This window comes from Petaurus breviceps, unplaced genomic scaffold (assembly GCF_028583685.1).
Source record: "Petaurus breviceps papuanus isolate PSGF00001 unplaced genomic scaffold, PetGlider_PUasm1.0 186, whole genome shotgun sequence".
Taxonomy (NCBI): Eukaryota; Metazoa; Chordata; class Mammalia; order Diprotodontia; family Petauridae; genus Petaurus; species Petaurus breviceps.
The window spans coordinates 16,169,566-16,192,946 of NW_027185798.1; the positions used below are offsets into that span (position 1 = coordinate 16,169,566).

A 23,381-nucleotide genomic window follows, 5' to 3' on the forward strand; every position below is an offset into this window, starting at 1 on the left:
CAGGCACCCCAGCACCCCCAGGATGGCTGCCAGCACAGGCTCCTAGATCTGCCTTTCTAAAGGGAAGCAACTCAAAGTGGGTTAGCAATCTTACTTTAATCAGTCATACATCATTTATCTAGTTCAGGGGAAAAAGGTCAACACCCCAAACTTCAGAGAATATAGAGGTTATCAGCAGACAAAAAATTCAGACAGAGAAACAGATCAGCAGACAGGCTTCCAGCTGTCTGACCATTACATCCATAGCTAGTCAGTTACCAGAGAGGGAAGCACCACCATCTGGGTTTTCAAAGCTGGGGGGCTCAACAGCTGCCCAGAGTCTCGGCTGGTCACTTCCCAAAGTGAGCCCCAAAGCAAAACCTCACATCAGGGTATATAATATAGCCTTCTCCTGGCTCAGAGAATGTCACAGCCCTCTTGACCCACTGCCCAATCACAAAGCACCAAGGTGTGGGCATTCCTGAAAAACAAGCCTCCCACCACAGGCTCCATGTGACCACATTCAGCCTATTAGGGGGCATAGTATATTTTCAAATCAGGGAAGGTTCTCAGAGTCATTTAAGCCTGTCAGAGGGCCAAGGGGCAGGGAAGATCTTCAGATTCTCATGCCCATAACAACTGGTTGGCAGGATACAGGAAATCCCAAGAGGTTACCTCAGCTGGGGAATAGATGCCTTCTAGGAATTCAAGAAAGTTTCAAATTGAGTGGGGGAAAAAGGCAGGAAGCACTAACAAAAAAATGTGAGTGCAGCTTAAAAAAGTGAAGGGCCACGACAAGGAGTGCTGTTTGTGTTTTAGCTTCTCAGCGTGGGCACTCCCTTCACGTGTGCAGGTTAGAGCCCCTCTTTGCTGTAAGTGAGATTCTTAATGAGTTGCTGGAGCCCAGAGTCTCCCCACATTGACCACCGCCTGGCTCTGGGTCTTTCGCACGTGGCAAGGCTGGCCCTGAGGAGGTGGGCTTTACTGTTAGGCCCTGCCCAGGCCCCTCGGGGACAAGTGGCTTCTCTGCTGGCTTTCCGTCTACTCTGCCACACTACCCAATCCATGCATGAGAAAAATTTGTAAGAAGAAAGGGTTGGAAAATAATTGAACTGGAAATATATTTAGAAGCAGTGCAATTAAGTGAAAATTTTGGCAGACAAGTCTTGGAGGCACAGAGCACAGTGAAAAAGAAAAAAATCGGATCAATATTATTTCAAGAAACCTTCTGGGAACTTTCCCAGAAGCACCCAGAACAAGCAGCATTATGCAAATAGAAAGAGCGAGAAGAATCCTGATAAGAAAATTAGAATGTAGGCCACCCAGGCAGATCATTATCAAATTGCAAATCTGCATCAATAACCAAAAAAAAAGCATTTCCTAAGCCACCAGAAGGAGAAAGGAAACTATCTATCACAGAATCATGAAGTGGTGAAGCTAGGATCATTTAGCCCAGTGTTCTCATTTTATAGATGAAGAAGCTTAAAACCCAGAAAGGTAACTCACCCAGGGGGACCCACTTTCTGCCAATGTTCCAGGCCAGTTCTTAGGACTCTCTTGGTCAGGGTCTCACCAGGGTTTTCTTTTTGTTGGGAGGGTGGGGGGAAGGAAGACGGTTGAATAATGCACATTTCACTTCAAAATATGTGTGTTCTGATCCTGGGCTCAGATTCCTCAGATATCTAGGGCTTCTGTTTGAAGAAAGAAGGTAGACATTTAAAAGCCAAAATGAATTCCCCAAGGAAAAGGCCACCCTTCTACCCAGCCTGTCTCTCCAAACTAGACTGCTAGAGAAACAGAGCCATAGGCTCTTAATAGCTCCTTAACACTCCTGGTTGAATCTTAATGTTGAATCTTAACCACAAACCAACACCTTGAGTTAGTCAGAAGATTGGATCAAAAAGAAAAAGAGATGATCAGAAAGGTCAATTCTAGCATGTCCCAGAAGTCTTAGTTTGGTTTTAAGCATTAATTGTGTGTGTGACCATGATCCAAAGAGTTTTTCAGATAAAGAAAAGGTCATGAAAAGGAGGAGGAAGAGAACTGACAATCCCAAAGCAGAAAGAACACCTGCCTTTGGCTAAGGCGGATGTGGAGTTTTAGGGGAAATGGAGCAAAATGACGTGTTTTGTGAAGTCCAGGGGAGGTCATTATGACCAAGTGAAATCAAGCAAGACTTCATGGAGAAAGTGGCATTTAAGTGAGGCTATAAAGAGTCGCAAAAAGTCCGGTAGGTAGAAGACAAATGGAGGACGTCTTAGGCGCAAACGTCAGCGTGAAACTAGGCAGCAAGAACTCCCAGGGTTGGGAAGATCAGGTGATCCGAGACCTGTTGGGAGCTTTGATTGCCACTGGGCAGTAGAGAACTCTAGACACTGAGCACAGACATCTCAGGACCATGGCTGTGCATCAGCAGAGTAGTCTGGCCCTGGTGTGAAGGGATGGATGGAGGGCTGAGGGAGAGGACAGCTGAAAGATCCACTGGTGAATATGGAGGGGATGTAGGGCTACCAACCGGAGTCTGAATTCTGGCTTTTCCCATGTACTGCCTGTGAGACCTTGGACAAGTCCCTTCACCAATCTGCCTCAGTTTCCTCACCTGTAAAATAGAAAGGTTAGACCAGATGATGGCCGAGCTCCCTTCCCTCTCCAGATGTATAACCCTGTGTAATAGTCCAGACAGGTGGTGATGAGGATCTGTGTTCACATGGTGGCAGCAGGCTGTGAACGACATTGAGGAGGTAGAATCAACTTAATTAAGACCAGGGTTATGAATGGGCGGGGGGCAGGGGGTGGGGTGAGGATGCTAACCTTGGCTTTGAGCATGTTGTTCTCCATCATGGTGGCATTGGAGGCTGGGAAACTCCAACTCAGAGGTGGTAGCTGAAGCTGTGGGGCCCTAAGAGACTGCCCAGAAGAAAGGGTAGAAAAGGCCTGAGGACCAGCGGCATCAGGCCAGGCACTACAGGTCTCCACTTGCTGATAGCAGTAGTAGACATCGCGGATTCAATTTTATTTCTTAGGTGTCTCAGCTTCAGGGCAGTCCTGTCTGCCCTGTGAGAGGCCCCGATTCCAGCCTCCCTCAGCAGTGTGGAGGTGGAAAGAGAAGGCCTACAGAGGGGGATCTTACAGGCGCACAGACCACATCTCTATGGAACAATCCTGAAATCTCTGCCCACTAAGATGGGCAGTGAGCACGCATGCTCCCTCATGGTCAGGAGGTCAGGCGGCAGCAGCTCCAAGCTCTGTCATTTCCAGATGGTCACAGGGAGCTCGGGACAGAGGCAGGACCAGGGCGTCTTGTAGCTCAGAGACTTCATGAATCAGACTGTCTTCGAGACGGAAAAGGACTGGAAAAGCCGTGCTATGATACTGCTCAAGTGGATGGAAGTTACCAAGAGATGGACTTGGTTCTAACAAATTAAACCTGTCTACAAGGAAGGGCTGCCGGGGAGGCCGGAGGCTCCCCGCCTGAAAGCTGCCATGCGGTCCAACAGCCTCCTGCCACAGGGCTCAGAGCCTGCAGTGGCTGGGCGGCCAAGTTTCAGGGGTGGCACAGAGGGCACTCTTGTTTGGATACAGCAGGATCCCTCATTCCCCAGGCTGAACCTCCAAAAGCCACCTCAAGCTGAGGGTCCTCAGAAAAGATCCTCCAAGTGAGCTCTGGACCTCAGGAGGACAGCTTTAGGCCTCCTCTGGAGCTGTGGACCTCCTGCACTGCCTCTTCCCCTCCTTTATATTTCTTCCAGAGCCTCTTCCAGAAGGCGTGGTGGGCATCAGGAGGCCTGGGCTCTCCTGGTCTTTGGTGTTAGCCCCATGACCACCCCGCCTCACTCTTAAGGTCTGCTTCCCCCTCTCTGATATGGAATTAATCATGCCCTCTGAGACAGAGAGAAGGGGCTCACCGACCTTGGGAGAGGGTATTCCCTCCCCTAGAGATCCCTGCCTCAAACAGTTGTGGTGGGAAGGCACCTCGCACCAGGGCTGGCCCACTCAGCATGTGGGGGATGTGCCATGCAGTGACTGAGGGTGAGAAGTGCAGCATTGGAGTGGGAGAGGAAGGAGGGAGAGAAGGAAGGAGGCAGGGTAGGAAAGGAGAGAAGGGAAGGAAAAGAGAAAGGAAGGAGGGAGGGAAGGAAAGAAGAGAGAAAGGAGGGGGGGAAGGAAGGAAGGACCCATCCGCCCACAAGCAGGGGTGAGCACATCTCTGGCCCCTGGTCCCCCACACTCTGGTCTGGGAAGCTTTGGGATGGGGGTGAGGGTGCTGAGCAGCCAGGGCTGAGTCTTTGCTGACCAGAGTCAGGGCCATCGGGGGGAAGGCCGGATTGTGCCACAGGAAGCAGAATTTCCCCTTTTTGGGGACTTGACCAAAGTTTTCCCTTCTGGTGCAATACTCCACGTAACTCTTGAGTAATCAGATGAATCAGGGAGGGAGATGGTTGGCAGGGCCAGGTCTGAGCCTCCCCCTGTCCTTCCCCTGCAGGTGCTTGGCAGCTCTGGGAAGGCTTACGTGTGCTTCGCTTCTTGCCACTACTGCTCGTGTCCGGCCTTTGCGTTCTCTGTGCTTCGGAAGAGTGACAGCCTGTTGGTAAGAGGGGGAGGGGGTTCCCCCATGCACAAGCGAGTATGATGTGACCAAGTGTTGCAGTGAATTGCAGCGGGTAGTGCCGTCCTTGTGTTTCCCATCATCTCTCTGTGGAGGGAATGTCTTTTTTGGAAAAGTCCATTTCCCTGCTTGCTGAGAACCCTTCCTGAGAGTGGTCCCTTTCACACACACGTGGCCATTCTGCTCAGAGTTACCCAGAATGCACTAGACCTTGGCGCCCAAGAGGTACCCCCCCCCCATGGGCCTGGAAGCCAACCCAGCTGCAGAGGGGACAGCAGTCTCCCTTTAGCTCAGGCCCTCGATTGTTTGTGAGGCCTCTTGTCTCTGGCCTGTGGTTCATGGAAACATAGCTCAGAAGTTGGAAAGAGTCTTAGAAACTGTGTATTCCAGCCACCCCACTTTATGGAAGAGGAAGCTGAGGCCTAGGAGTATTCAGTGTCCGGGCCAGCGTCACACAGCTTGTAAGGAGCAGAGAGTCTTAGGATTTGAACTCGGGTCTTATGTCTCTTTCTATGGCATCATGGTGGTTGTACCTATGCCCTTCCTCTTCTCAAGACACAGCGTCCTGTCTGACCTCTTTCTTTGGCACAGGGCCCGGGGGTCACAGAAGCATATCTCATCCGTTGTCAGCTGTAGAAGGGAGCCAAGGCATCTGATGGAAAGGGGAAATGTACATTTGCTCCCTTGCCCCTGATCAGGGATTCTTCATCGTTTTTGTGCCCTTGACCCCTGGGGCAGAAGTCTGGTAAAGCCCGGGGACCCCTCTGAGTCATGTTTGTAAATGTACAGAAGGGAATACATAGGATTGCAGAAGAAACCACTTACACTGAAATATAGTCATCAAAATGCTCTTTCCCCCTGAATTCTGTCATTCATACCAGGTGAAGACCCCCCACCCTAGAGGATCAAGGGGCAGTGGAAAGAAGTCAGCAGGCCCAAGCCACGGCATCTGCACTGGTCTTTCCATACCGGGTGGAGAATCCATCCTTTCCTTCAGATTGTCCCGTGATCACCTTGGGCACCATTAGGACCTGAGGTGCATGTGGCACCGTTGGCCCCAGCCACGGGCTTGATCTGCGACATCTCCCCTGCCCTGTTAATATGCTTGGTGCTGCTGGTCACTGGTTTCATCTGTTCTCTTTAAAAACAAAACAAAACAAAAACGTATCGATATATTTTTTTTTCTATCACCTTGAAACAGCTGGCGGCAAAGTGGATAGAGTGCCAGACGTGAAATTAAGAAGACCTGAGTTCAAATTTGGCCTCAGGCACTTACTAGCTTTGTGACCCTGGGCAAGTCACTTCTCTTCTGCCTCAGTTTCTACAACTGTGAAAGGAAGATAATAATAACGCCTACCTTCCAGAGTTGTGAAGACTAAATAAATAAATGACACGAAAGCACTTAGCACAATGCCCAGCACATAGTAGGTGCTCTGTAAATGCTAGTGATCATCATTACCTCCACTTCCAAATTACCTGCCTCCAACCCCTCCCAGTGGGCCATCCCTATGCACAAAGAATTAAAAAGGAGAAGATACAAAGGGTCAGCAAAGCCAAGTGAGGCAGGGGCTGCCCCTCTCTCTGGCTGGGCTTGGTCATTCAGATGACCCAGTTGGGGGTTTTTGTCCTTTCCTTTGACATGGTTTTGTCATTGTGTGGACTGGCTCACTTCACTCTGCCCCCTTGCATACAGGTCTTCTCGTCCTCCCCTGAGTCTTTCACATAATGTCGTTATTTTTTCCAGCACAGTCCCATTAGGATCACGTACTGCTACGATTGGCAGTTGGCGTAGCCTTTCTCCGCTCCATAGGCGCTGACTGTTTCCAGTAGTGACCCTACTACATTCTCTTTGAAAACCTGAGTCTCACAAAGCAGGACTGGTCTAGTAGAACACAGGGACTGGAGAGGAAATTGGCGATTGGGCGATCTCTCCCGAAACCAAAGGGCAGGGAGAATTTGGGGATGAAAGAGAAATTTCTTCCCCAGATATTGCCAGCTCAGCCCCCAGGAGCGGCTGTGGGCATCGCTGCTTGGCTTCATGACAGTGACTCACTGAGTGTGGAATCAGGAAGGAATTTGGATTAGACTTCAGTGCAGGATTTGATCTTTCTTTAGACTGTTTGGCTTCTTGAGAGAGAGTCTTGTGGGTGGGGTCTTGGGGACATGTTGGTCCTTTGCCCTATAGCTGCATCTGATTCATTCTGCTGTGGGTCATGCCGATACAGGGCCTGCTCCAGGGACAAGGAGATTCCATGTGCCTCCTTTCCCTTTGTAGCACAAAATCCCAGCTTCTTGTCACCAGGAGGGCCTGTGCCATGGTTCTGATGGGCCTGTGTGGTTTGGCTGGACCCATACCTGGTGATGAAAGACTTTGTTTCTTGCAGTTTCATTGGGGGGGGGGGATTTTTATTTTTTTTTTAAGAGGTTGTTATGGCAGTTTGGACAGAGTTGGGGTCGTCTCCTTTGGGCTATTGGGTTTTTTCTCTTTGGTTCCTCCCCACTCCCCCCAGATGGATTTTTCAGGGGAAAAAGGTTTAGTGGGAAGAACCCTAGAACAAGAGTCAAGACCAGAATGTTGCCTTCTTGGAATCCTTGTACAAATATCTGGGGTTCTGTGAACTTGGATGGGGAAAAAATTTATATTTTCACTACCTGCTGTAACCAAAATGTAGCATTTCCTTCAATTATTTAAGAACATTCTTCTGAAAAGGGGCCTACAGGCTTCACTAGCCTTGCAGCAGGCCCATGATAGAAGTGAAGATTGCCTGCCCTGAGCCCGGCCTAGCCACTTAGAGCCCCTGTGACTATGAGAAGGAATATCAGCCTGGGCCTTGGTTTCCTTATATGTAAAATGAGAGGCCAGAAGGTGATGAGTTCTAGCATTCTGCTGTACATCTGACTGAAGGTGGTGCCATCCCTGCCTCTATTAACTCCTTACCTTCCCAGCTTTTCACTGGTAGGAAAAGCTAGCTGAAGGAGAAAGCTTCAGTCCTCTAAATTCCTGTTGGGCCAGAGCTCCAGGATTGCAAAGGGCCCCACTAGTCCAGGTATTGGCTCACTCTCCTGACAGCACTGTTAGACATCAGCTTTGAGGGCCCTTTTTTTCCCGAGGTGATTGTGGGCATGTGCTTGGATTGCCCTGTGTGGCCTCCTGCCTTTTCTCAGCCCCACCTCTCTCTTTTGTCCTGGTCCACACCTGGGGTTCCAGTTGGAGGGAGGTATGCCTAGGCAGGACATGGGTTCTACTGGTGTGACCTGTCAGCTCTCCTGCAGAGCTCTAGCTTTTGGGACCTCTGTACCCTCTTCAGGACCACTGAGGACCCCACCCCAAAGACCTTTTATTCATGTAGGTTCTGTCTGTAGTCGTCATATTAGACATTAAAACATCTTCCTACTATTATGAAAACAGCTTTAACCTCAAAGACTCCCTGAAAGGACCGTACCCTGAGAATGGCTGTCTTAGAGAGTAATCAAGGGCACCGTGGACAGGTTAATGGATTGGCCTTCTGGGGTCCCACAGCCACTAGGTGTAGAGGCAGGATCTGAACCCAGTTTTTCTGGCTCCAGGAACAGCTGACATGGTGACTCTTCCCAAGCTGATTTCTAACTCCTGTCTTCTGTTTTCCAGTGCAAGCACCTCCTGGCCACTTACCTCAGCCTGGCCATGGGGCTGCTCCAGGACCTGTGTGTTTCTAACGAGCAGCTGTCTAGTCTCCTGCTAGCAGAGGAGGATCGAGAGCAGGCCTAGCAGTTCACCTGGCAAGGGGCTGTTTCCCTCTTCTCTTCACCTAAAACAGCGATGCTGGACTGAAGGACTAAGTGAGCAGCTATTAAACACTTATTGTATGCCAATCACTGTTATGATGTCCCTGCTGTCTCATTTAACCATGTGTTGTCCACTTAGAAGGAAAATGGCACCTTTCCTTCTGTCAAAGGGGGTTATGGTCAAGCCCTCCCACAAAGGGCTTTCTGCAGCCAGGATGCCAGTGAGACAGCTTCATTCTTCAGCAAAATTGACTGTGGTAGTTGATCTTTTTTTGTTTTTAAAAGGGGAAAAATCCTGTGAGTTGGCATTATACGGTGTTCAGATTGGGGGCGGCTAGGTGGCTCAGTGGATAGAGTGCCAGGCCCCACGGCAAGAAGACCTGAGTTCAAATCCAGCCTCGGACACTTACTAGCTGTGTGACCAGTCAAGTCGTTTAACCCTGTTTACCTCAATTCTTCATCTGCAAAATGAGCTAGAAAAGGAAATAGCAAACCACTCCAATATCTTTGCCAGGAAAAACCCCAGATGGGGTCACAAAGAGTCAGACGCGACTGAGCAAGAACTGCAATGTTCTCATTAGTGGGAATAGTGAAGTCAGGAGGACTTTTTCTTTCATAGTCATGTCTGTCTCCAAAGGGATGGGGAAAAGGTCTTTACCGATTTGCAATCAGAAAGTCTGCATTCACCTTCCAGCCTCACTGTTTATTAGCTTTGTGTCTGTCCTTAGGCTGCTGGGCTTTTCATGCCTGTTTCCTTTTCTGAAAAAATAGGGATGATAGTACTTATGCTGTCTCTCCCACCAACTGAGATTAACTTATTTAAATCACTTTAATGGCAAGCTTTCATTAGCTGTCAGGGCAGAAGGCTGCCCCTGGGAAAGGTAAATCCATTGAGAACATGACTGATGCCTTGGGATTCACCCAGAAGCAAAGGGACTTGAGGACATGGCTAGAGGAGTCATTCTTTCATTCAGCAAACATTAGGTGACTACTGTATGCCAGATGTCAGCGCTACAAAGATAGGTAGGGCACCAACCTAGCTTTCCGGGAGCTTAGAACTAACATGTGACTAGTATTTGGAAAGCCAGAGTGGGATTGGTTTTCTGTTTGCATATTGAAATTTAATCCTTTTAAACACAGGTAACTCTGGAAGGCAGTGGTGGATAGAGGGCTGGCCTCAGGGTCAAGAAAGCCTAGGTTCACTGCCACATCCTGGCTGTGTGATTCTGGTCAAGGACTTTCTCCCATAAGGCCCCAGGCAAATTGATAAAGACTCCTTGTTTTAGAAGTGCTGATCTGCATTGACTGGGGTTTCCTGAAATGTTGGGATATACTTACTACCATAGAAACCACATCTGATCCCTTCCACAGTGGCCCCCACTGCCTCTGCCACTGGTCCCCAAGCAAAACAAAACAAAAAACCCCAAAGGACTGAGCCTCTTTCAGGTAAGGGAGAATCCTAGTAAAAGTAGTGTCTCCTTTGAAAGAAGCGAGGGATTTCGCTAGGAAGAGGTTGGAGTGGGGAGATGCCCACTATGGACACGGAGGACAGCCTGAGCAGAGGCCCAGGAGGAACAGGCCAGGGGCCTGGACACAGGCTGCCCGTGGGCCCACATGGATGGGATGCTGTGCAAAAGCCACTGGTGACAAATGGACAATTTCAGGCCTGGTCCTGAGGTTTCTCAAGTGAGGAAAGTTGGATGACATTCCACTGGTTCAGTCTCCCTCCCATGACAGTTTTCCCTCCCCAGGAAAGTGAGAAACCAGAGACAATTCTGAATGTAGTTTACTACATTAAATTTCTTATCCAAAAAAAAAAAAGCTTTATTTTTAATTCACTTAAATTATCTTCAGCTTTGAGCTAACACTACATCTGTACACACACACACTGCAAATGAGGTTACAATCTCACAGTTGGAGCTCAGTCATTTCTTTGCCCCATCTTTTGGGTCTGCTTGATTTGGCTGGGGTAGAAAAGACCAGAAGCAGAGGGCGGCTGTTTGCACCCCCTCCTCCTCTCCAAAACTGACTGGGCAGCCCTCCTCATCCCCCCAAAAGAGGGAAGGGGATCTAGCACAGAGGGATAGACTCCTGTTCCTCCATTCTTGGGTCTCTCCAAGAGAGGGGAGAAAAGCCGCTACCTCCAGTATGAGAAGCACAGCGTCACTAGATCCAAGCTGGAAGGAGACTCCCCTCCCAAGCCCATTTGTCACTGGGGCCTCTTTCCCCGTGCCTGTATGTAGTGTTCTGGCCACTTCTAGGGAAGTCTGTCAGAAGAGCCAAGGTGTGTTTCCCATTGCTTCCAAGTGAGGAAAAGAACATCACTGCCGAGTGGGGGAGTTCACAGTAACAGTGGCTGAAGTCCTTTCCTGTTAGAGAGTAGTATTCAGCACATCCAGAATGGGTAGGGGGGGCAGAGGCTGAGGAGGCTGTTGAGAAAAATGGCGTTCCAGCCAACAGCTTCTCGACCTCCCTTTGGAGCCCCCGGCCTCATCATCCAGTCCACACGGGGCTAGCAGCAGGACCAGATACCACAAAGGTCTGTTTCCATTTGTTGGCCCTTGGAGACAACCATCTGTTGACACAGATCCAGAGTAAGACCAGCAAGGCACTCATACGTGGGTGTCACCACTGAGCCTCGGCCAGGCTTGTCATCGCTGTGCCCTCCACGGGTCTCGTGGCCTCTTGGTGGCAGGGGTCATACATCCGCATCGAGGGTCTGCACTGTCCCTGACTGACCATTGCCGCTCTTGGGGAGGTCATCTGTCTGACAGAGGATGTACTTGGAGATGATCTTGCGGAATGTGTAGCGAAAGTCCCTTATCCGGTAGGCATAAATGATGGGATTGACTACGGAGTTGGTGTGCGACAAGAGGATGACCGTGTGCATCAGCGCCTTGGGCTTGTTCTTGGCAAAGTGAGAGTCGAAGAGCGTGATGCAGTTGGTGGCGTGCAGGGGCAGCCAGCACAGGGCAAAGATGCCCACGATCATGGCCAGCGACTTGGCCGCGTGGATCTCCCGCTGCAGCGTGGTCCGCGAGTGGTCCATGAGCTCCATGCGGCGCAGCTGCTGGCAGGCCACTAGGAAGATCTTGACGTAGATGGCCAGCATGATGAGCAGTGGGGGCAGCACGCAGCCGAAGAAGTTGAAGTAGACCATGTAGGACATGGTGACCACGTTCTCAAAGAGGCACTTCACAGGACAGCAGCTCCGGTTTGTGGCCCCATCGGTGCAGTTGCGGGTGGCATTGGCCCTGTCGTTCCATCCCATGAGAGGAGTCAGGCCAATGCCAAAAGCCAGAATCCAGAGCACAGCGATGACTCCCCTTGCCCGGGTCCCAGTGACTAAACTCTTGTATCTGTTGCCAAAAAAAAAAAAAAATCCATTACACTCAATTTGTAATCATCAGAATACTATTATACCCTTTCTTTTTGAGAGGGGTGGGGAGGCGTTATCTTTGCTTTTTAATACAAAATGATCTTCACCACTGCCCCTGCTGGTAATGCAGTAGATAGAGTGCCGGGTCCAGAATCAGGAAAAGCTGAATTCACATCCATCCAGACATTTACTGGCTGTGTGACCCTGGGCAAGTCACTGAAATTTGTTTGCTTTGATTCTCTTCCCTGTAAAATGGGGATAATGGCAGCACCTCCCTCCCCATGTTGTGAGTGTTATTGAATGGGAGACTTAGCACATCGCCCAGCACATAGTAGGTGCTGTCTAAACACCGCCCAGCACATAGTAGGTGCTAAGTGTTTATTTCCTCACTCTCACGCCTCAGAACAGAGAAGTTCACTTTTCTAATGAATATAGTTCTCAGTGTCATTCTTGGCTACTGGTGATCAAAGAACACAGTCTTGTGTTTGGATGTTTTGAATGAAAAGGGCAGTTCTCCAAGGAGGGCCCAGCAAAATAAGGATAGAGACTGAACCTAGGAGTGCCCTATATGGGGAACTCCTGGGTGAAGAAATTCCCTCTACGGATACACATCACCACCTTCTGTGCCACTGCTCCATCAGTAGGGGTCAGAAGTCAAACTCCAACTCTGGTCTTCTAAATCTAATACCCCATCAGAAACCATTCATGCTCTGGGCCTTTCTGACTCCCAGCCAAACCGGAAACAAAAGGAATGTTGAAATTACCTGTGAACTAGTGATATACCTTCCCACGGTATCACACACACACACACACACACACGCTGCAAATTAGATTTAAAAAGAACACAATTGGAGCTCACCAACTGCTTTCTCATATACTTTTACATGCTTGAACCTACTTAGGTGGTGTGAGACATAAGCTCTTCCTTTTCAAAGTTGGGAGTTCAAACCTCCTCACCCTCAAAAGGGGAAAATTAATTCTAGCGGAGAAACACTTAAATCTTTTTCTTTAATTGTTATCTAGTCTCAGCTAGGTGGCGCCATAGTGCATAGAGCACCTGGCCTGAGGTATAGATAGATAGACTTCTCAGATAGACTCCTCTTCCTGAGTTAAAATCTGGCCTCAGATACTAGCTGTGTGACCCTGGGCAAGTCACTTAACCCTGTTTTCCTCATTTTCCTCATCTGTCAAATGAGTTGGAGAAGGAAATGGCCAACCAGTCCAATATCTCTGCCACAAAAACCCCAAATGGGGTCATGAAAAATCGGACATGATTGAAAAATGATGCAACAACATTGTATCTATACATAATTGAGTGTGTATACACATACTGCTAAAAGTGAATGGGTACACGCACACACCTGCCAGGGGAGGTCTTCAGGTCACTGGCCTAGCTGACCATCCCCCATATTCCAGGGGGTTCTAAGCGCTGGAGTTGAGGGAGGAAGGTGTTCCAAGGAGGGGGGAGACAACCAATGCAAATGCTCAGACGTAAAGCTGACAAAACTGAGCACAGCAGCAGAAAACAGGCCAATTTGGCTCAAAAGGCAAATTTTGTGAAGGGAAATAATGTGAAATAGGACTGGAAAGGCAGGTTGGAGCCAAGTTGGGAGGGAGGGAAGGAGGAATTGAGAAAGAAAGAAGGAAGAGAGGAAGGGAGAGGGGGAGGGAAGGAGGAGAAGAAAGAAGGGAGAGGAGGAGGGAAAGAGGTAAAGGGGGAGGGAAGGAGGAAAAGAGAAGGAAGAAAGGAAATAGGAAAAGGAAGAAAGGGAAGGGAGAGAGGGCTAAGAGCTGAGTACAGCAAATAACAAGAAAGATAGCCCTCAAGGAGATTATATTCTAATAGAGGAACACAGCTCAAGAAAGGGAGCTGAAAAGCTGGAGATGAAAATACCAAGATGGTTTTGATGTCCACAAGACTGGGGTAGAGAGGGGAACAAAGACTGGCTAGGGCCCCTCCCCAAAATGGATGACCCATGAGGTGTTCACCAATGGGAGAAAGGGGCAAGTGGGAGCCCTGGAAAGTTCTTGAGCAGATGAGTCGCTTAGGAGGGTTATTTTGGCAGCTGGATTAGAAGACTGATTAGAGAGGGGATTCCCCAATGCATACAGGTCAAATACATGGCAACAGATGAGAGTGCTAAAGAGATAAGCATGAGTCACAAACCATCTGCCTCAGTTTCCTCATCTGTAAAATGGGCATAAAAATGGCGCCTCCCTTATGGGGTTGTTAGATCAAGTGAGATAAGTAAAGTGTCTTACAGACCTTAAAGTGCTGCACAAATGTTAGCCATTATATAAATCTAAAAAAAGGAATGCAAGCCAACAACCATATCTAAAAAGCTGGAAGCAAGGTGGGTCCTTATTATACTACAAGAAATAAATGAGTGTAAAGAAGTCAGGGAATCCTGGGAAGACTTGTATGGACTGATAGGGAGTCGGATGGGCAGAACCAGGAGAACAATATGGACAATAATCTGGTGAATGAAGACGACACAAAGATGTCAGAACTCGGACCAAATTCAACAGCCTGGTCTCTGTCGTAGATTAGCCAGCCAACAAGCATTGTCCTGGGGGTATGTCCAGTGCTCCAAGAGTGTACATTCTAACAATAATTATAATAATAGCAATGAGTGTGAATAGTGAACCCCCTAAAGTGGTTGCATGTGTTCAACTTGAGACTATAATTATGTAAAATATTGGTTCCAGCCCAATGGAAACACACAGCATGAACTGCATGAATCTAAATGATGTAAACGAACAATTCAGGGGATATCCCCAGACCTAGCTCAATGTATATGGAAACTTCACATATGTTAACTCATTTGATCCTCACAATAATTCCATAAGGCAAATTATTATTCCTATTTTACATATCAGGAAACTGAAGCAGATACATAAAGTGACTGAGGCAGGATTTGAACTCATTTTCCAGACTCCAAGCCTGGCACTCTACTGCACCAACCATGTGCCTCAAAACAGCATATAAATAACTAGGCAAATACAAGATAAATAGAGAGTAAACAGCAGGTCCTCTCAGAGGGAAGGTGGGAAGGCAATCGCAGCTGGTAATTTAGAGAAGGTGGGCTTGGGGCTCAGTCTTGAAGGAAGCTGGGAGCATTCTGGGCACTAGAAAGTGGAAAGGCATGGAGGTGGGAAAGGTAGGAGAACAGCAAGGAGTCTGGTGAGCTGTATCAGAGTAAGGTGTAAGAAGATGAAGGGGGAGTGTTGTGGAGAGCTTTAAATGCCCAACAGAAAACTTCAGATTTAATAGTGGAGTCATTTGGGAGCCAGTGGAACTCAAGGAGGTGGGGATGACATGATTAGACCTATCCTTTAAGGAAAGTCCCCTTGGTAGCCAATTAGAGGAAGACATGATGAAATTACTGCATGCCTCTGGATAAAGAAGTGGGGGTCTACAGGTATAGAATGTTGCATACACTGTCAGAAGTCACTATCATTTGGCTTAACTGTCTTTGTTTGCTATCATGTAAGGTGCTATGGGAGTGGAAGCTGTATTGGGAAATGATTATGTAAAAACATAGATGTTTTTAAAACTCCACCAGCTGGGTCACTGCCTAGAGGGGACTGGCTGCCTGTCTTTTTTATATTCTGAAGCAGATTGATCCTGGGGCGAGTTCCTGCCTGCCCAGTTAATTTGCTTCCAAGTCTCCCTCCCAGCCCTCTGACAGTGTCCCCCCCCCCCCCCGGGTCTTATTCAGTACATTGGCTTTGCTCTCTGCAGTAAGGTGGCTTACTCACCAAGCTTCCCTTTACTGGGCTCAGTCCCTTATTTAACTGACATATCCTGGCCAGCTGACCCACCCTGTCCCTGCCCCCTCTCCACTGGGCTGCTCCTTCTGGAATGCCAAACCAACTTCCTAGGAAAAACTCCGTCTGGATAATTAGGGCCTCGGGTTTCAGGGAAGAAGTGGAATTCCTACAAGATGACTGGCAGATTTCTCCTAAAAGGCAAATGGTCAGGCCCACCATGCTTAGGACTCCCCATTCTAGAACTCTTGGGGATTTACAAAAGCTTTACACCCTGAGACTCTGTGAAGGAGACAGTCCTATTTCGTGGAGGAGGAAACTAAAGCTTGGGGCAGCCTGTGAAAAAGTTGGATCTCTGATCCAACCTATAAAGCATTTGGCCTCCATGGGCCTCAGTTTTCTCATCTGTGAAATGGAAGAGTTGGACTAAATGGCCTCTCAGGTCCCTTCCAACCCTAGAACTACGATCTCACGAGCTTCTGAATTGATGAGGCTCAGGAAAACACACACACACAGCAGAAAGCAATGACTCTCCCCAGCCCCAGGGGGTTCCAAGTACCCAGCCCTGTAGCAGAATGGAAAGGAAGAGAGGCACATATGTGAATGCATGCATATGTGTGTGCACACACACACGTGCATACACACCAGTATCTCTACCCAAAGGTTGTCACGTCGGGAGACTCTGACCCCTGAGTTCCCACCAAGTTCTCCCCCTGGTTCCAATACCAAAAAGTCATATCCAGGAAGTGGTCGCTTCCTGGCCTTTTTGCCCACTTACTGAGCCATCTTTCCTCACTCAAAGGGGCTCATTAACTTGAGGAATCAGCACAGAAATAATCAAGGGTAGAGAAGGAACAAAGGGGGGAAACAGGATGAGCCTCTCTGGTTACATAATGCAGAGAACAAAAGAGTTGGGTCTCTGCAATGAGCAGTGGCCCATGGAGGGGGGAGAGGGGTGGGCTGCTCTTCTCTGATCTTTCTTGAGCATCTCAAATAAAGTAATCAAGTCATTGTCTTTCTTCAAAAGAAATAAGAATTCTTAGGATGGGCTCGGAATCCCACCTGGAAAAGATCACCCCCCCCAGGGGCTATGATTCCTGGTCCACAGGGCACATGTGGCTTGGGCAGGGTGATCCCCTGCAGTAGGAGACAGAGGGGCCTGAATACAAGAGCTGATGCTGAAACCTGCTACCCACCTCTTGACAGAATGAGACAGGCATGTTTTGGATATAGCCAAGGCAGGAATTTGTTTGTTACAAGAATTTTTCTTTTTTAGTGGCAGTGGGTGGAAGAGAAAATAAAAGCTGGTTTATTTTTAAAATTAAAATTAAAATTAAAATTAAAAACAAAAGCTTGAAGGAGCTCTTCATGCCCTTACTGCTCTTCATCCTTTTAAAGAGGTTTGGGGTCCTTTACTCCCAGGTAGCTCACAGGAGATGGGGGACTTGAGCACCCCCTGCCTGTCAGCATCAGGAATGAGGCTGTCCGCAGATGATTACTGCCTGCCCTCCCTGCCCCTCCTCCACAAAACAATGAATCAGCGTGGCAGGGGGTGTTGTTGTGTGTATCTTGGTTCTTCTAGATAAGTTAGGGGCATCTAGGATACAGAGAAGCAGAAACTTTAAAAGGCACGATCTGAGTCAGGAATGCTCTAGCTTGGCCATTCCTCTAAAATTATGATAACCATCCCCAGCCTACTTCACTGACCACTTTTAAAATCAGAAGGGGGGGGGGGGCGGCTAGGTGGCGCAGTGAGTAAGAGTGCCAGCCCCAGAGTCAGGAGACCCGGGATCGGCTCTGGCCTCAGATACTTGGCACCCACACAAAATAAATGGCCATGTAACCTTGAGCAAGTTACCCCCAATTGCTTTAAAAAAAAGAAAGAAAGAAAAGAAATCAGAAGGGAAAGTGCCTGCAGTTCATTGACTTAGGAAACAGTCAAATGAGTCCATTGACAAGCAGGGAGTAAGCACCTGTGTACCAAAGACAAAAATTAGAACAGTCCCTGCCCTCAAGGAGCTTCCATTCTACTGTGAAATCAAGTAGAATGGAACAGAAAAACATTTAATTACAGGTGACTGGGGATACAGAGAGGCAAAAATAGTTCCTGCCCTCCAAGGGCTTATATTTTAGTTGCTGGGGGGGGGGGGAGATTTGACATTAATTAACTTAACATTAATCAATCAGCCAACAAGCATTTATTAATCACCTACTATATGATACAGAGAAAGGCAAAAGACATTCCCTGGCCTTGAGAAGTTTACGTTTTGTCAGAGAAATCATATGTAGAGAATATATACAAAGTAAATACAATATAACTTCATGGTGGAGACTATTATGCTCATTTTACAGGTAAAGAAACAGTTAAGCGACTTGCCCAGGGTCACCCAACTAGCAGAGCAGTGCAGATGCTTATGTACTGGCTCCATCTGTTAGGCCTTTCCTAAGGGATCTGGGCATGCTGGACTCACATCTGTGGATTCTGCCTTGTGCTTTATCTTGGGTCAGTGACCACCAGAGCTCTGGAAAGCTATGCCCTCTGCCAGGCGTTATAAACCTAACTGAAGGAATCTTCACATTCCTGACACTGTGCCACGCCATTGGTTTGGGTTTTGCCCAGCAAAGATGATGGACGTGCTGCCCAAAGGCCAAGAAGCCTGGCCCCCATCCCAAAGCATGAACGGGTAGAATCAATGAAAAGAGAAGCAGAAAGGGATGGAGAAGAGATCCCTGGGAGTGCACTGAGAGCTCACTATCAGCCTTTGTAGCTAAACTCCATCCACAATGGGCGCCTTCACTGCCTCCCCTCCCACTCTTTACAATCCAGTTTCCAAACTTCCTGCTCTGACACTGCTCTCTCCAGAGCTACTAATGATCTTAGTTGCCACATCCAGTGGTCTTTTCTCTCTCCTCATTCCCCTGGACTGCTCAGCAGCCTTTGATGGTATTGGTCACTCTCTCCTCTCTAGGTTTTCAGGACACCTCTGTCTCTCCTGGTTCTCCTCCTTCCTCTCTGACCGCTCCCTCTCATTCTCCCTTGGTGGATCCTCCTCCAGATCACACCCTCTAACCATAGGTGTCCCCTAGGGCTCTGAGCTAAACCCTCTTCTCCCCTATACTATTTCACTTGATCTCATCAGCTTGCTTGGATTTAATGACTCTCCAGTCTGCATTTCCTGCCCCTAAACTCTCTACACACTTCCAATCTAGCATCTCCAACTGCCTTTCTGATGCCTCTTAAACTCAGTATCACCAGATGAGAACTCATTTTCCCCTTTTTCTATTCCCTTCCTTATCACTATAGAGGGTGACCCTTCCCCATGTCCCTCAAACTGCCAACCTAGGAGTCAATCTGGATTCCTCACCATCTCTCAGTTCCTGTATCCGAGCTGCTGCTGAGACCTGCTGGCCCCCTCCTGTTTTTCCAGTCTTTTTATAATTTACTCCCCCCCCCCCCCCCCCCCCCCCCACTCTCTGATCTGGCCTCCTAGGTGTTTCATGAACTAGATATTCCATCTCTTGGTTCTGGGAATTTTCTCTGTCTGCCCCCATAAGTGGAATGCCTTCTCTTCTCTCTGGCTTCCTTTATATCCCAGCTAAAACTCCACCTCCTACACCCCAACCCCTCCTACAAGAGGCCTTCCCTCTTAATTATTCCCTATTCATCCTGTGAATAGCGTGCTCTGTATAGATTTCTTTCTTTTTTTTTTTTTTTGCTTTTTCGAAGGCAATTGGGGTTAAGTGACTTGCCCAAGGTCACATGGCTAGTTTTTTGTGATAAGTGTCTGAGGCTGGATTTGAACTCAGGCCCTCCTGACTCCAGGGCTAGTGCTCTAATCACTGGGCCACCTAGCCGCCCCTAGATTTGTTTCTATGTTGTCCCCTCCATGAGATTGTTAGCTCCTTGAGGACAGGGACTGTCTTTTGCCGTTTTTTGTATCCTGAGGGCTTAGCATAACGCCTGGCACATAAATGTTAATTGATTGAATCATAGTGACTGAAAGTCAGAACTGGAAGGCAGCTCAGAGAACATCTCCCTTTTTTAATAGAAGAGGAAGCTGAAACCCAGAAAGGAGGAATGATTTCCCTTGGTCACTTAAGGCAGGATTTGAACTGAGTAGATACTGTAAAATGGTAACTAGCAATAAAAGGCTGCTAATCCCAAGTGGCAAATGTAGGGAAGACACTGAGTTCTCCGAGTTGATAGGAGGGCTCCTCTCCTCTCCCTTCCTCTTCCCTCCCAACTCTTTATCTACTTTACCACAATCCACTGAAACGTAAAAAGTTAAAAGTTCAACCCTTAAGAATCTTTAGCCAGGCTTCCTTCCTGGCTCATCTGATCATCACTAGCTTAGTTGTTCAGTCATTTCTGACTCTTCATGACCCCATTTGGGGTTTTCTTGGCAGAGATACTGGAGTGCTTTGCCATTTCCTTCTCTAACTCATTTGACAGATGAGGAAACTGAGGCAGACAGGATGAAGTGACTTGCACAGGGTCACACAGCTACTAATTGTCTGAAGCCAAATTTGAACTCAGGTCTTTCTGACTCCAAACCCCGTGCTCCATGCACTCCACCACCTCACTACAGGAGCTATTATGGCCATTGTCCTGAATTTGGATTTTCTTCTGCTTTAAACTGATACCTGAGGGCAATGTAATCCGAAAAAGAGCACTGAGTCTGCTTGCAGAGAACCCAAGTTCAAATCCTGTCTACCTGGTGACCCCAAGCAAGGTCCTCTATTTCCCTGGTTTCACATTTCCTCACCTGTAAAATCATGAATGGGGCCAGATTCAATGCTTCTGGGACCCTTCTAGCCCAAAGATTCTGAAGCCAGGTAGCAACAGGCCTTTAGAGAACCGCTCCTCCCCCCTGCCCACCCTCCCATGTCATGGAGACGGAGACAAGGAATGAGCAGCCAGGGGGACCTGTCACTGTTATCAAGAACCTGAGATGACTTCAGGGCCTGCCCAGCCCGTGCTTCTAACAGGCCTGCTCCTTGAAGTTCCCGGGAGCAGGGAGTGTGTTCCCGAAAGGGCCCAGGGTGGGCAGATCTAATCCGGCACAAAGTACAATGGGCTGGGGCTTCTCTGGAACAAAAGTTGTTCCGGTGATGAGTCCCCAGAACTCCACTCCACAGCGTGCCAGACATCACTGACGTTCTCCTAAGGGAGTCACTGTCAACTTCTAATGGCAGGAAAAAAAGTCTTTCCTGATGGCTTAAAAGGTCAAGTATGAAACACTGCATTCAAAATGGAATTATGAATCCCACTGACTCAGACTAAGAAAGATTTATGGATTTATGGGGCCAGGAAGAAAATTATGTTGCGATGTAGATGGGTGGGTCTTGGTTTTTATAGGGGTGGGAAACCTGTGGTCTCAAGGCCCTCTGGGTCCTCAAGTTCGACCCTTTGACTGAATCCAAACTTCACAGAAGAAATAAAGGGTTAGAAAAGATGGCCTCCAAAGCCCTTCTAGAACGAGAAACAATCAATCAGTAAGCTTTTATTAAGCACTCACTATATGCCAGGCACTGTTTTTTATTGACCTAGAAAGACCAGCGGATGGAAGTTCCAGCAAGGCAGTTTTCAGTTCGATGTAGGGAAAACATCTTAATGATTACAGCTAAACGAAGGGGATACAAAAAGGAAAAAGACAGTCCTTACCCTCAAAGAGCTTACAATCTCCTGGAGGAGACAACAAGCAGACAAACCTATAAAAAGCAAGCTATTCCCAGGATGAATGGGAAATCATTAACGGAAGGAAGGCACCAGACTTTGGCTGGGTTGGGAAAGGCTTCCCAAAGGAGGGATTTCAGTTGGCCCTTCAGCGAAGACAATAGACAGAAGAGTGTTGGGGGAAGGGAGGGGGGAGACAGGCGGTGGGAGAAAATGCCCAGAGCCCAGAGCTGCAGTGCCATGTTCATGGAGCGACCAGGAGGATGGTGTCATTGGATTTTAAGGCAGACAGCAGGAGGGCAGAGGTCAAAGCCATTCCACCCCAGTCACCCACCAAACTCGGGCTGCGATTCAGCTCACTAATTCACAGCATTAGAGCTGGCTCAGACCTTCAAGATGATTTCACCCTCTTATTTTACAGAGGAGGAAGCCTATTTGTCCAAGTCACTCAGGAAGCAAACGGCATGGCCCGGCTTGACCCCTGGTCCTTGGACTTGACATTCTAGGGCTCCTCCCACTACAACACAGGCCTGTGACCAGATCTCTTGGGATGGTGTCGCCCAGTCACAGAATAACCAGAATTCCCAAAGCCAGGAGCCATCAAAATCCAGGCCAATCTGATCCATTCAACAAAAAAGCAGCTGGATCCGATTTAGAGCTGGAAAGAGACCCCAGTGGTATGGTAGTCCAACTCCCCCATTTTAGAGATGAGAAAACTGACACCCAGAGAGGTTAAGGGATTTGCTCAGGATCACAAAGGTAGGATTTGAATCCAGGTCAGGTCCACCAACAGCCAATCTAGTTCCCTTTCCACTGTCCCACCCTCAAACTAAACAGGTGACTCCAGGACCCACTGGTGTACAGGCTTTTATTTTATTTTATTTTGGAGGTGGAAGGCAAGGTAATTGGGGTTAAGTGACTTGCCCAAGATCACACAATTAGTAAGTGTCAAGTGTCTGAGGCTGCATTTGAACTCAGGTCCTCCTGACTCCAGGGCCAATGCTCCATTCATTGCTCCACCTAGCTGCCCCTGGTGTCCAGGCTTTTAAATGCTGCATAGTGGAGACCACTCAAGGTAGAGGCATATATGCGGCAGGAAAGACAAAAACAAAGTGGTCCCTGACTGTCCGGAGCTTTCAGGGGGTTGAGTGGTCAAAGGTGGGGGTGGGGGATAAGATAAACACAGAAAACTAAAATACCAGTTCTGGGCTCCTGGGGGGTGGGCTCAGATGCTCTGAGGCAGAAGAGGAAGGTGGGAGCCAAGTTGTGGGGGGCCTTGAATGCCAAGCCAAGGAATTTGTATTGACCTTTAAAGGAAACAGAAAGTCCTGGGGAGTTGGCTGAAAGTGACTTGCCCAGGGTCACACAGCTAAGAAGTGTCTGAGGCAGGATTTGAACTCGGGTCTTCCTAACTCCACATCTGGTGCTCTGTCCTAGATGGGATAGTAGATGAGCAGTCTTAAAAGGACTAAGTCCTGAGGATTAGAGTCCAGCATTCCATCCAGGCAGGAAAGGGAAAATGCTGAACTTGGAATTCAACTGCGTGACCCTGAGCAAGTCACTTAGACTCACATTCAGTTTCCTTCTCTGTAGAATGAGCATAGTAATAGCATCTACCTTCCAGGGTTGTTGAGAGGATAAACTGAGATACCTGTAAAGTATGATACTGTATAAATGTTAGGTGGTGTTACTACTACTGTTGAGAAGTACATAGGGTGTTGGGCCTAACAGCATCTCCGACCACGACTGAATTCGGTGTTTCCTGTAGATGGTTAATAAATAACAATTTCTACGTTGACAGCCTTGTCAGAGACCCGATAGTGAGGGGACCACAGGTCTCTGTAGCAGGCTATGGAAGAGCAGAGCCCACCAGACCCTGGCCGCCTCCCTTGGACCACTCTTGGCATCAGCTGCCCCTGGCGAGGCTCAGCTTATCCCCACATCAGCCACTCCCCCTCTATCACTGGACCCATCCTGGCGATCATTATTTTCTTTGCATTTCCAACATAGCACAAACCAAACACAGCTCACTCTGTTTACACCCTCGTTTCTACACCCGGGTCATCAATTCAAAGGCAGTGGGAGCGAGCCAGACGCAGCGGGATCCCTCTGCAAGAGCACACGCTGTATCTGTTTGTGGGGAGGTTTTTATTTTTAGTTCTTTCCTTTTATTTTTCTTCATTCAATCCCGATCGTCCAAGAGA

At 48.3% G+C, this 23,381-nt stretch overlaps 1 protein-coding gene across 1 annotated transcript in view; it reads right to left on the minus strand.

Moving 5' to 3' along the window:
* Positions 1 to 10,149: 10,149 nt before the first annotated feature.
* The window catches only part of ADORA2B (adenosine A2b receptor), a 42,887-nt gene continuing 29,655 nt past the window's right edge, over positions 10,150 to 23,381 (minus strand). The window contains exon 2 of the mRNA XM_069089595.1: positions 10,150 to 11,709. Coding sequence (XP_068945696.1) covers positions 11,049 to 11,709 — 661 coding nt within the window. The 3' untranslated portion in view covers positions 10,150 to 11,048. The remainder of the gene's footprint in view (positions 11,710 to 23,381) is intronic.